Source organism: Acromyrmex echinatior, chromosome 10, assembly GCF_024713525.1.
Source record: "Acromyrmex echinatior isolate Ae372 chromosome 10, ASM2471352v2, whole genome shotgun sequence".
In the NCBI taxonomy this organism is placed as follows: Eukaryota; Metazoa; Arthropoda; class Insecta; order Hymenoptera; family Formicidae; genus Acromyrmex; species Acromyrmex echinatior.
In genome coordinates this window covers 9,125,154-9,139,901 of record NC_141861.1, presented here as the reverse complement: position 1 = coordinate 9,139,901, position 14,748 = coordinate 9,125,154, and the positions used below count along the sequence as shown (strand labels likewise).

Below are 14,748 nucleotides of genomic sequence, written 5' to 3'. Positions count from 1 at the left end.
TATCTACGAGACATATCACAAAATAAACATATTTGTATTAGGTGTTGGAATTAATTCGTAGCGTTTTTTAATGAAAGAATGTTATTTATTTCACATGAGCATTAAAAAATACATTAATGAAAGTACTTCCCATCACTTGTAAAACGCTACGAATTAATTCCAACACCTAATAAAATTATCTCTTTCACCATAGAATACTTCAATTTCATTATTATCATAACTTTATCTTCATATTAAGCTTATTTTTTGATTTTTTTAAATGTAATGGCAGTTGACTATGTCCCAATTTCAATTTACTTCTGAAATTATAATACTATCTTGAATGTATACTGTATTTTTTAGAAAATATATAATACAATATATTAAGTGTAAAAAATATACAATAAATTAGATTCCATGATTCGAAATCGTGGATATTCGTTAATTATCTCATATCGCATACCAAAATTCGACTAGCCACGTAAACCCTGTTGCCTTTCGACCGGTTTACAAGGAAGTTTAATTACGCGGTGCCAAGTTTGATATAGTTAGGCCCATTGAACTGCCGGCAAGATTGTTTTACGAAGTAAATGAGGCAATGATGACTCGAGGCTTCGGGACCACCTAGCAGCCTGACGAAGTCCTTCCAGGCTTGCCTTTAAACTCCTTGCAAACTAATTAACGCGCGACCAACGCACGTACATACACATACATACACAGACATACGTACCCCGTGTCTTCTCTTCTTCTTGCTCGCACGCTCAAGCTCGTAGAGTTTTAGAAAAATTCCTTAAGAATTCTGTAAGTCCGTTTAATCTAAATTGCCATTATTGCCTGTTATACTATTAGAATAAATGTGTAAGATTTTTCATTATTTTTTCTATAGATTCTCGTTTACGTTATATTTACATTTAAAAAATTAAACATTTCATGTAAATTCATGCATCTTCAGCTTCAATGTTTAATCAATTATTAAAAAATTATTTCGAGTATTTTTCTTGTATATAAAAATGCTACAAAAAAAAAACAAAAAATCATAGAGCATATGTAAAATAAACATTTATTTTTGTTTATATGATCAACTTGAAGAAATAATTTAGCATAATAATATATAGATTAATTACGACAATTACGTAATTTCTCGTCTGCCATTATGCAACAAGGAAATGTTGCTATTTAGTGAAATAATGTGCTGGATGTGCTTAAATAAAAGAATTACATATAAATAATACAAATATGAACCGTGAAATCATAACAATGCAACAATAAATATCACAATCGTATTTTATCAAGCCATATATTTATATAAATGAATATAATTAAATACATAAACATTAAAATTCTCGCGTTATATACATTCGAAATGAACATTATCCGTGAATAGAATTTCAACCATAAACAAATGTATAAATCGAGGGAGCATACCGTGTTTCTAGTTTATTTCAATCTGCAAGAATTTAATGAATTACAAAGTTATTGTACTAATGAATAAATCAAGCTTTTGACAATCTTCTTTTTTCACAATCTTCAATATCTTTCTTTTACAAATATTTGTTCATTACTATTTTCTTAACAAATAAATCATATAGTATAAGTTGTAAAGACAACAGCATATAGAATTATATTCTTTTCCACAACTTATGTTGGTAACGGATGCAAGTACATAAAGATCAAATAATTATATTTATATATTTAATAGGTACACTGAAAAAAATTCATGTAATTTTACATGTTTATGACTGAAAAAAATACCTAAATAAATAATTATTGTAAATATATATATATTTATATATATTTTTATACATATATTTATATATTTATTATATATATTTATAATAATTGTAAATTTCCAATCATATTTTAGATAATTTTCGAGCCATGAACATGTAATTTCCATGTACAGTTACATGAATTTTTTTAGTAATATATATGTTGATATATACACATTGTATATATATATATATATATATGTATAGCTAGATCGTGTATAAAAATATCTTGCGTTAAATCAACTATTATTAAATGTTAGAAAAAATTAGCTACATTATGTTCATACAGATCAGCTCGGCACCAGTTCCGTTCCTGAAACAAAAATCACATAGGAACCTTAAAAGGTAAATAACGATCGACACGCGTGTAACATAGAATAAATAAATAGGACATTTTCAGTCATCAAGCATCCGAACGCCGCGTCTGCCTAGTGTGTGAGTTTTAAACACTACAGAGACACATTGAACCATGCATTACTTATACTATTCGATCTTGGCTGAAACGTTATTTTTTGCTGGTATTTATTAACTCTCTAGAAACAGTATCATATCATTAAAGAACATTTTTTTTTACTGATTTTGCTAAAAAATGTCTTACAAATAAAGAATTTATTGTTGTATATTTTATCAGTATATATCGATATATATCGATGCACAGCTTTTCTGACGATTAGAAATACTATAAAGTATATATTTCAGTGTTCAATACACTATATACATTTCCATCTTCAATTTTTAAATGTAACTAATAATCTGCACGTTATAAAGCCTGCAGAAATTCCACAATAACCTCGAATTTATCGCAAATTTAATTATACACTTAAATCTATAGTGTCAAATTTAATTTAATGTGAATCGCCACTGCTCCTATTCAATCATATCATTATTTTATACTAAAACAATGGTTATATTTTTACTAAAACGATAATTAAATTTGACACTATACAATATCAAATTGACACGATATAATGTTAAATTTAATTATCGTCACATTAAGTTAAATTTGACACTAGATTTAATAGTGTAAAGTAAACGTTGTAAATATGCAACACTCGCCTTTAGAGAGTTAATAACTAATCTTATCGGTTTAATGCTTCGGTTAATTCTTCATTATTAGCAACATATTACTGAAAATTATACACATCTCTCAACGCCTGTTCCTTCTGAAAATTAGCATGGTTAAGTAAGTATTAACAAATAATAATATTTTTATTCGAATTTCCATCACCAAGTGATCTTAAATATTATGTAATTAAAAGATTCTCATTAAAACGTATAAGAATAATAACGTTAAGTGTCAATATAGCATGCTTAAAATAAATATTTGCTCAATATCTTCGACATGCAGCGACATGCATCCAAGTTTTCTAGAAAGTTCTTCTCTCTATTAAGTTCATATTATATATGTCACATTTTTTTATATATAGAAAACTATATATGTATGTATATATATATATATATATATATATATATATATATATATATATAAAATCACTTTTTATTCACCCATCTCTGTATCTTTTCTTTTTCTTTATTTCTATTCTTCCCGCGCAAACTTTCTTCTAGTCCGAAGGGAATTTTCTTTATAGAAAATAAGCCAAGCGAGTTGATCAAAGCTCGCTCCGTTGTTTCATAGAGGGTAGATCCCATCAAGATTTGTATATGTACGATCGTATGTATGACTTGTAGACGTGTTCGTCTGTACAAGTCGGACTGACAAAATGTGTGGGATGAAATGCCTTACGCATGACTGACTCTTGTGAAACATTTTTCCGCACGCTATGCGGAGAATAGTCTACCCTTTCGTCCGTCTCTTTTCTTATTTATCCACAAAATGATTTCCTAGAATAATGCGGAAACGCAAGGGCGATTTTGGTTGACGTGTACAGATTGTGGATTCGTAATAAAGCACTTACTAGCAAAAATTAACTATTCTTTTGCGTTAATTTAGAGCAGAAAATTGTAAAAATAATTGCAAAATAAAAAATAAGAGTATTCTTTGTAAAGTAAAATAGGCTAAAGACACAAAGTATATATTTTAAGTACAATGAAAGAATAATATTTAAAAGAGTTGTAAGATTAAACATAAATCAATCTCTGAAAGATGGAATTATCCAATTTTAATATGTCTTACAATCGTCTTAATAATGTTTTGTTCGTAAAAAAAACATATGAGACGATAAGACGAATGGAAGTAGAAGAGATAATTTACAAGCAGCCACAAAAATGCTCTAGTCTGATAGTGCTGCTTAAAATCACATTAAGAATGAGAACCGTGCCGAAAATGACGGAAGAGGCAAATGTGCGGGATGCAAACAGGATGAGAATGCAACGAGAAGAGATTAAAGCTATATGTATAATATCAAGGAATATCACAAAAGCTACGTTAAAATATATTCATTTCTTGATAATATAAAAATAAACGACGAGAGAAGCAAATTACATTATGTATTCAAAATTAAATAATTTATTTCGAAGGACGTATTATAAATTATATAAATTAATAAAAATGCGTTTTTAATGTATAAACATTTTTATATATGACGTATAATTTAAATTCATTATAATTTATCAAATATTCAACACATAGCAAATTCATTATTTCATTCATAAAATATCTATAGGCGATTAAAGAAGCCTAATTAATTAGTGATGTCTCTTTCATGATACGTAAAAAATATTTAAAAACAAAGAAGAGAAAAAACATAAAGATGTAGAAAGAAAGAATTAATTGTACTGCGATCAATGAGACTCTTTTCTATCGTGCTAAAGAGCCGAGAGAGAAAGTCTCCCTTTCGCCCTTGCCTCGTCACGTCTTCTTCTGTCTGTCTCTCATCGTAGCTGACTGTGACAAATAATTACCGAGGCTTAACATAAGCCAGAGGCGGTATACTTAGCTAATAGCAAAAAAGAGCGGCGATGGCCTCCAAGTCGCTGCTCTACGTGCGAGCGGTCGACGCGTTTACGCCATGTCGGATCCACGGACGAGATGAATTTCCACGGACAATTCTGAGCTCTCCGTCAGCTATCACGACGCATTCACTTACGTATCAATAAAGCCGAGAATTGAGACAGTGGAACATGTGCGAATGTCAGCACCGTTCAAGAATACCAAGGATCTTTGAGAAATATCGTATATTGCGATACAAATGGATCTGACTTGCATAATCGGTAAAAATATCTATTACTGGCCCTTATAATTTTATCAGTTATTGTAAAAATATTATTACTATCTCTTTTCAAATGGCACAGTAGGCATATTCAGAGCTCGTCCTGAATGATAAAGTCAGCAGATACTGAAGATTCTCTCTCTCTCTCTCTCTCTCTCTCTCTCTCTCTCTCTCTCTCTCTCTCTCTCGCTCATCGTCTTCTTTATTCTCATAGAACGTCGTTTTCTGACTAACTTATACTTATTATTGCATTACCTCGTGTTCTAACATAATTCCAGCCTGTGCCGGAGGTAGCAAGGAAATGATGAGAGAGTCGGAGAAAAAGTCAGAGAAGGTGATGCCTTCTTTTTTTTTTACATAATTCGGCGCATATAATTCGCGTCCCGGGATCCAATGCGCGTAATTGAACGCACTAATAACAGATGCATCGCCATCTCGCCTCTTTGCTTCTGCCATTGCGTGAGCAACGAATACGTTAATGTCTTCATTACAACTTTATTCATCAAATTATCGCGATTTTTTTCAATATCCACTTACATTCCGGCAATTCTACGTTATCTCTTTCATCGCGTGTATAACAATGTTCACTTTCGCGAAAGACAGTTTTATTTAACAAGGATGCTTTGCTACTTTTATTATTAAATATAAAGTTTCATAATAATCATAATAATTCTAATAATGTCGTAACACCAGTGAAGTGTAAAATATTTAACATTATTTGGAATGTTCATTTTTAAACATTATAATATTAAAGAAATAGATAGAAGAAATAGAAGAAAAAAAACGTCACATTTAATATGTAATATTTATGTAATCGTTTTCCATTTCACGAGACATGGAAGTAGAAGTAACAACATATTTTTCGAAACAAGAATATATGTCAACATACTCATATGATGTTTTATTAGTATCTAAATATAAATATAAATATAAATTAAGTAAAATAAAACTTATTCGTTCATATATGTAAGCTAAAAGCAGCTAATACAAATAAGGTTACCTAGATTAAAAACAAGCATAAAATAAGATGTACACTGAAATTAATCTTTATTTTAAAAAATTCTATGAAATATGTGCGATCTCTCTATTGAGAGAATTTTGTATATACGGACACCGTTTGAAACTTTGACATTCGATTTGTAATTTATCCATGAGCTATAATTAGGTACATAATAGGTTAATTTCTGTACGATTGAAGAGGACTAAGTCCGAAACGTATCAGAATAGAATTTTTTAAAATAAAAGATTAATTTCAAATGTACATCTTATTTTATACTCGTTTTTAATTTAGATAACCTTGTTTGTATTAGTTGATGTTATATTAGCCTGAAAAAAGGCGTGAAGATAATATATGCTATACTAATTTACACGAGCATCCCGTTCGACACTTTGCGCACGTACCCGACATCTACCCCTCATCCCGTGAGAACTGGAAGGGGTGGCGCTCTCATGAATGCGCTGTGGAGTTTCGTGAGCTCCTTAATGAACCTAGTTCGCGAAAACCATTAATAACGAAAGGACTCGGCGAGGAGCGCGCGCGGGCAGGAAAAGAGAAGCTGATATTCGGCGAGGGCCCAAAACCGCAGATCTTTCGTGAGAAACTCTCCGAAATAGCGGCTGCTTTACACTCTGTCTTCCATTATTTTTTAAAGATCGACTGCATCGTTCATCTTGTTCGAACACATCGGAAAATTATGAGACTCAGAGCGAATTAGCGAAAATAAGTATTTTTAACGTGAGAACAAGTCGGTTCACGGATAGTCTGTTTGCACAGCGAATGAAGCCCCTAACGAAAGTTCTTTCTTCTCGGAAACGAAACATAGGAAACGGAGAGATAGTCAGTCGGTATGGTGAAGGGTGTCGGCTAGCCCTAATGCGACATATCAATATACGTGGATGGTAGTGATGGGCCAATATCGCATAAGTGGCTCGATTCGCAGTCATTTGTTACATTTTGTTCGGTCTAAGTAATTTAAGAGTCACCGTTTGCCCTCCACCTCTTCCTCCTCCGTCTCTTAAAAGGAGAAGACGAGGGATCGCGAAGAGAAGACGGAAATCTAAGAGAGAACGGGAGAGAATAAGAAAGGGAAAAGGGTGAAGGGTGGGTTGCTTGGACCCTGGGTGGAAGTTACTCCGCCAGGAAGGGAAACGGGGCGAGGGTGGTGCACTTCGCCTCCATTCTTCGGCAAATCGCGGCATATTTGTCAGATTTTTGTTCGAGAACAAAACCTTGCCGACCACCCCTGGCGCGAGCAAAGGGGGTGAAGGAGAGATGAGGCAATCCTTAAGTGGATTGGCTTCGTTCGTATACGGTGTATATGTATCCACGACGAATGCCTTAATTTCAGCTTCCCGCCAGAGATCCTCGTCGCCTTCGATTCTTCGGCTACGCGAGAGAAATCTCCGCTCCTTCGCGAAATTATAGTATTATAAATGACATATGTCTGCATATCGTCTTACTATCATCTTACTTATCCCGAGTCACATCATAATTGCGCACATCGCGTCTCAAACGAGAGCAACTAGTAATCATAATTTCGAGCTATTAGAACGCCACGAGTAATATATTTTGAAACTTAATTCACATCTTACGACATACTAAATAAACATATACATGTGCACACATATACATGCACTATATGCTCTATATATCCTTAGAACATCCATTGAGAAGGAGAGAAAAAGGAAAATAGATTAAAAAGTTTGTTTTTACTCACCCTTGAAGCCTTTTTCTGGCGACGAAGAATCGAAATTGTGGGCATCAGACTCAACATCGGTTTCATTTTCTAATGGAGAATCAATCTGAAATCATATATGTTCGCGATACATTAATAGTCGTAACAACAAAATTCTTATTTTTATTTCAAATTAATCACTTTTAAAAGGCCAGAGCAATGTACATTCTTTAATATATAAACATATGTTATTATACATACACTTGTGATTCGTAATGAATAATAATTGAATTTTGACTCTTTTAATTAAAGTGATATAATACAAAACGAAATTTTCTATTATTTTATTTGAATCAGGTCGAATGCATTAGAAAAATGCATTTTCTTCACATTAGTTATCAGTTTTCTCTTATTAAAATATAATTAGGTAGTCAAATATGTAGTAACTGGTGTAGAATTTATTTTTTCGATAAGTCTCTTAATTTCGTCTGTAAAAATTCGAAACTGAAAAAGGAGTTTATTAGTCCCGGTCTCCCCTACTTTAGTAATGTGTAAGTTTTATTATTATTACGCGTATTTTGTTATATACTCTAAATTTGAATTACTGGATAATAATTGATATTCACATTGAAGACGATCCGTATTAAATTTGAGCATCGGATACACGTGTGAACAGCTGCCAACGGCTATAACAGTGTCTTCCCACGCATCTTTTCGAAGCATATGTGATCCACCAATCTATGCGTCCCTCTATATAATTATACGACTACATTTCGTGTAAATATAAACTATACATACATTACGACACATACGGTTCATATTACGGTATTATAACGTAAGATAATAATATTATTATTATTGCACACTAAGCATAGAACAACGCATAAAAAGATGCGGAAGTAAAATAAACACTTCTACATCGCTTATTTAATTTTTAAGCACGTAAAAAAGTAAATTAACAAATCAATTTTTATAATTCATTACATGAGGCATCGATATCGAGGACAGTCTTGGTTGTCATATCGCTTAATTAATTAATTAGTTTAAATCTGATATCGTTCTTTAATAGAATTAATCCTACCAATAAAAAGAACTGTAACTGGTTACATACTGGACATTATATAGTTACATACATCATGTTAAGAAAAAAAAAAAAGATTCTAATCGCTTAAAAAGCGGGTATGGGAATTCGAGTGAGCAGCACAAGCGTAGGTGTGATTACGTTTGAAACCCCTTTTTCCCATAGAACTAAATATAGCGGGTGTCATCTCTCTCTCGAATGACTTGGACACACGTGTGACGTCGGTACAGCGACTCACATCTGGTCGATGTTTCCTGCCGGCCGCAGCATCCTCTGTGCAATGTGATTTATTTTCAAGTATATGATCCCAGAGATTCGCCACGACGAGAGATCATCGCGGCGACCGGAGCGGATAGTCAAAGGCAATGTGAATATACAACGCGGTTACGAAAATAAAGCAAGACCGATTAGGGGTAAGTAGTGTAAAGTACAATCGTGGCGTGAAGTTGCAGCGTGTGCCCAATAAAAGCTCCTAGACTTTTCTGTACCTAGTCTATCGATACTTGAGAAATATTTGAAAGTGAAGTGAAAATTAATCGAGTCTTTAGGTTAAACAAATTAATAGATCTCTCTCTAAATCCGAATTGGTAGATAATCACTGATGTCAGTCTCAAGTATGTTATTGAGTCAGTGAATTCATAATGAAATTCAATTAAAAAATCAATAAAACGTGGAATTGTAATAAGTATATGTAATGCTCAAATTCTTTTCTTTTTCAATTGAATTTCACTGATTATCCAATGGCATATTTGGGGCTGATATCAATTATTATCCATTAATTGAAATTTAGAGTATATAAGAAAATACGCATAAATACGCGTAATAATAAAACTTACATATTATTAGATGTTGGAATTAATTCGTAGCGTTTTTTAAATGAAAGAATGTTATTTATTTCACATGAGCATTAAAAAATACATTAATGAAAGTACTTCCCATCACTTCCCATCTCTTGTAAAACGCTACGAATTAATTCCAACACCTAATACTAAAGTAGGAGAGACTAATAAACTCATTTTTCAGTTTCGAATTTTTACAGACGAAATTAAGAGACTTATCGAAAAACTAAATTCTACATCTAATAGTTACTACATACATTTGACTTAATTATATTTTAATAATAAGAGAAAACTGATAACTAATATGAAAAAAATGCATTTTTCTAATCTTTCGATCTGATTTAACTAGTCCCGGGACCGAGGTAATTCCTAAGATTATTAAAATAAAGATTAATGTATTTTAAGCTACATCTTTGGCTACATATTAATAAAACTTTTAAATAAAAATATATTTTAAACACAACATTCGCTTTGCAGGGCAAAACAATGCTTCTTTTTGAAGGAATAAAATTTTGAGTAAGTACTATAAGAGTCGTCACTAAATGAGTCATACAGTTCCATGCTGTGATTAGTTTACTATCTCCATCCGTTCATTTTTTAAAAACGTTATTATACGATAAAAGACACATAAACAAAAAAATCTGTTGGACTTTATTAAGTAAGCACTACACTTACTATCTAAGTAGAAATCAAATATCTCAGACAATCATATGCGATTATAAAACAAAAACTTTAAGAATAAAAATATTTAGATATACGATTTTTTAAAATTGTGGCACTTCTATCGTAGATGTGTTCACAACAAGATGTTACAGCAAACTTAGCGGTTCGTGTTTTGTTTTTAATGTAGCTTCGATTATTCTACTTATCCCTATAATCAACCTATAGTCACTGACCCCGGTTTCCCCTATCTAATTATACGGGAAATATTAATAACAAATTCTAAAATTTCTTAAAATCAATTAAAAAAATTGACTGTCAATTCGGGGCTGCGCAAAATTCTTCGCCAATAATTTTCAATCATAGTCATAGCGATCGCTCAACGTTATAAAGCTACATCATCTACTCCAACATCATCGTCGACGCTTTCAATCGAGGCCACTGACAACGGGAGTGCATAGTCTCTGCGGTACGGATTCCCCGAAGTTCCTTTCTTTCATCGCCAAACGTTATTCTCTGGCACATTCTCCCTCGTCCCTCACTGGCCATCTCACTACGGCGAGAGCGCGTAAAGAGGAGGTCGAAGGAAGGGAGAAACCAGGTAAAGAGCGTTCTCTCTACACGGGTATAAGGCCAGTTTTGAAATGCTCGGCAATATAGTGAGTTCGTTATGAGGCTCGCCCCGACGTGGTATGGCTCATAATTGTAGACTCGAGGCTCGAACCGTGCACCTTCAGGCGCTACGTTCTCCCCGACTGACACCTATTGTCTGCAGAAAATTTCGCGGATCCATCCGAAAACCGTCGCAATCGCTCGTTGACAAGCGAAGAAGGGTCGTCTAATTGTCGCCCGATTCGGATGTCAATTTTCGCGGCTTAGCGCGACACGAATCACACGCCCGCGACATTTTGCTGGGCGTAAATTGCGCGTAAGAAAAGCAAGGCGGACACGGACAAAACATTTCATGGTCGGGCATGAAAATTATTAGTCCGAGAATGTCTTAATCCCCGGCAGCGAGCCCAGTCCCGCGGTCTTCGGCTTTAACATAAAACTTTTTTTTCCGGCCGGGACTCATCGAGAGAAATGCCCCGGACGCGAGCTGACGGGGATCTCGCGAAGATGCAGCAAAGTACTGAAACGCGGCGCAGTTCGGCGCATAATGTATGTACTACGTCGAACGGCACCCCGTTTATTTCCAGGTTAATGCACGGTTTAAGGTACGGCTGCAATGCGCGCTTTTTCCTTCGCGAAGATCGAGATACCGAGCTATCGCATGCTTTACGTGTTTCTAACGTCGCTTTAGAGAGCGAAAATGCGCACGACTTTTTGCTGGGATGTTTGAAATCAAAAAGAAAAGATCCAGAGAATAATATAGACGTGGAAGTTATATTATGTATCGGTAGATACATAAGTTATACAAAGTTATTATTATCAGAGCTTAATCATAAAAAAATCATAAAAATATCTTGTAACCATACTAAATAATTAAGTCAGATGAACATATATGGCTTATTTCATTGAAGAATAATTCGTTAATTAACATTGTAGATAATTTACGAGATTAGTGCCTCGAATTAACCATTGATGATATAAAAAAAATATTCATTAAATAAAATATCGTATACAATTGTTGTCTTTCTTTTTTTTAATTATATTTATTATTATACATCATTTTTAATTAATTCGTTTCGTTTTCTAGAAGGCTTACTAGTAATAGCAGTTCTGCTGGTGCCTCATCATTTGCGTATGTTTTGTAATTTCTCTATACACAATAAAATAATAATAATAATAATTTTGTGGAGGTATCTATATATATAATTAAATATATAATATATATATTTCAAACATAAAGGCATACACACATGGAATATCAAGCATTATCGCTACGAGTATCTTTTGAATTTACTCAAGTATCATTAGAGTAGAAGTCTTAAGTTATTCCCAGGCTGTCCTGAGTTATTTATCTGTCTGCACGGAGAGGGTGAATCTTACCTCCTCCTTCTCCGCTTGCTCAACCACGTCTTAATAGTACGAGCCACAGAGTTAATAAACCGACATAACGGCAATTCTCTCAGTGCATCCAGTTTCTACAGTTTTTAATAAAAAAATTCAATTCTTTTTCAAATTATATATTTTTTTTTTAAACAGGAAAAATGTGTTGCACATACATTTCTAATATCTACAATCAAACCCCCCCCCCCCTCCAAAAAAAAATAAAAACTCTAGACAAAATTCGTGTTAAAATATGAATTAAGAATGATATATTTATTTACAAAATCTAAGTATTAGCGATCGACTAACGGGCTAATTTTAAAAAACCTACTAATAGTCAGTTCATTCGTCATTTTCAAAGAAAACTTTTATGTCAGAGGAGATTTTGATGGAAAAACGAGAAAAAGCTGCGGGAAGACTTAATACAAGCTAGGTCGGTGGAAAACCGCGGAGTGCATAAATTCAAAGTAGATTAATATTGTCTCCGTGGCTGTCGCGGCGCCAAACTTATGGCGCTAATTCGGCGGAGGAATTATTACCGAGGGCTTGCTTCGAGTCATCCCCACTGGCACTCGCGTGTTTTGCGAAAAGGGAGTACCTTGTCTTTAATAGAAACCGTACGTGCTCCACGGGATTCCAAGCAACGCGTCTGTTAATATTTGAACCTCGAAACGTCCTGCTAAGAATTGTCTCAATATGAGAAAAGACGTCGACTATATTTATAAATTATCCGAATATGCCTTTAAAATTGTAAATTTGCTTTTGTATTATTATTATGGCATAATTGTACATACGAGTTATAAAAGAAAACTCGTCTTCATTCATCTATTTATAAAATCAATAAAAATATGGGAATGTAATTTTAATGTGCATTGTAAAGTCGGAATTATTTTATATTTAGTATAAATCATTTAGTATAATCATGAAAACGCGAAGGTAATCTAAGGTAAACATTATCAACGGGCGTGGCTAAAAAAAAACAGCATTCCGAAGGTCTTTTAAGTAAATTAAGGGCACTTTGCATTGTTTTTCGTTTCGCGAAGGGTCGAGAAAGACAGCAGATTACAGCTGTTTAGCATCCTCGATGAAAAACTTGTCGGTAATTATTCAAATTATTTTCAAGGGCTACGCTTTTCGGTAGACCAGAGCCATTACGTGGCGAATGTCTTAATACTGTCCCTTTCTACGTCTACCGGCTATGGAAAAGATGCAGTAGTCCTGCCGACAGTCATAAAATACAAGCAAAACGTTCAACACAACTGTAAGGTATCTTTTAGGAGCTGTCCAGGACAACATCATCCTTAATCTAAATTATATTCTAAATGAATGTTAAACAAAGTGTACAAGAAATGTATTTCTTTTATTTTTTATCATCTTCCTTCACCGTTACACAAGATATCGACGATTCTTGTAAAACAACGCGAACGTAATTCCGGATATCTATCATCGCAGCATGATAGCGCGAACGTGACGTCGATATAAACGTAAAGAATAAAAGGAAAAAAGATATATAGAGAGAAAGGAGGACTGTAGACGATAGAGAGAGAAAAGGAAGTGGAGATTACGCGGGGAGGGACGCTTTTTAGACGGTCACTAACATTGCGGAGGTGTTGTGTGAGAAGTGACTGATGAGTTTTCCGCTCGATTGGATAACGGGCTAGGCCAACACTCGCTCGTTTCGGAATTTTTTCCAACCCGTTCCTTATAACACGATGACGTTTGACCTAAATCCCGACAGAAACCTGACACAGCGCTGAACGTTATGCGATCTCCAAACGTTAAACGTGAAGACTGTCGTATCAATTTCATATACATACTTTGTTAATGTAATTTAACGAATTTTAGTCATTTAATATGTCATTTAATATAGGTAAATTTGAGTACTTAACATGCAATAATTGATCGTATAAAAACTTATCGCTCAAATAGAATAAATAATCACAGACTTTGCAAGCTTTCGTAATCCAGAATATTCAAATCATTTGCAGGTATATATTTGATTATAAAAATATATTTTTACGCTCTAAATTTTTTGCAGTGAAATCTGACTCCAAGAGAGTAAAAATGCAATCCACCCTTAAAAAAAGTCAAAATATTTCACTTCTTGAAAAAAAAAGCGACGACTTTCAGTCTTTTTAGAGCGAAATCTTACTTTTTTGGAGTGAGATTTCATTCCTTTGAAGTGAAAATTCACTTAAAAAAGAGTGAAAATTGTCACTCTTTTTTTAAGAAGTGAAATATTTCTACTTTTTATCAGGGGTGGTTGTATTTTCACTCTCTTGGAGTGAGAAGTTTCAGTAAGAATTTTGATTTGAATGAGATTTCTGTAAGAAATTTAGAGTGTAGTATTTTTTCAGAAAATTTCCTTCACAAAGAAATATAGTTTTTATTTTGTATTATAATATCTATAAGTTCAAGTTTTCTGTTTTGACAACATCTAAATACTATGTTTGCATTTCGATCTCTAATCCGTGTTGAATTGTTGCAGCTACGCTGCAGTTTTCTTGAAAATTTGTGAAATAGTGGTAAAGCACAGAGACCGAAATGTGTATTATAAGTATCGGTAATAAGAGACAAGAATCC

General features: G+C 33.4%; 1 protein-coding gene across 5 annotated transcripts in view; it reads right to left on the bottom strand.

Annotated features, from left to right (window-relative positions):
- Positions 1-1,260: 1,260 nt before the first annotated feature.
- The window catches only part of LOC105150313 (ubiquitin carboxyl-terminal hydrolase 48), a 60,739-nt gene continuing 47,251 nt past the window's right edge, over positions 1,261-14,748 (bottom strand). For all 5 annotated transcript variants that reach the window (XM_011063318.2, XM_011063317.2, XM_011063315.2 and 2 more), the window contains exons 17-18: positions 7,636-7,720; positions 1,261-2,061 (exon numbers count right to left, since the gene is read on the bottom strand). In XM_011063318.2, the coding sequence (XP_011061620.1) occupies positions 2,039-2,061; positions 7,636-7,720 (108 nt within the window). In that variant the 3' untranslated portion in view covers positions 1,261-2,038. The remainder of the gene's footprint in view (positions 2,062-7,635; positions 7,721-14,748) is intronic.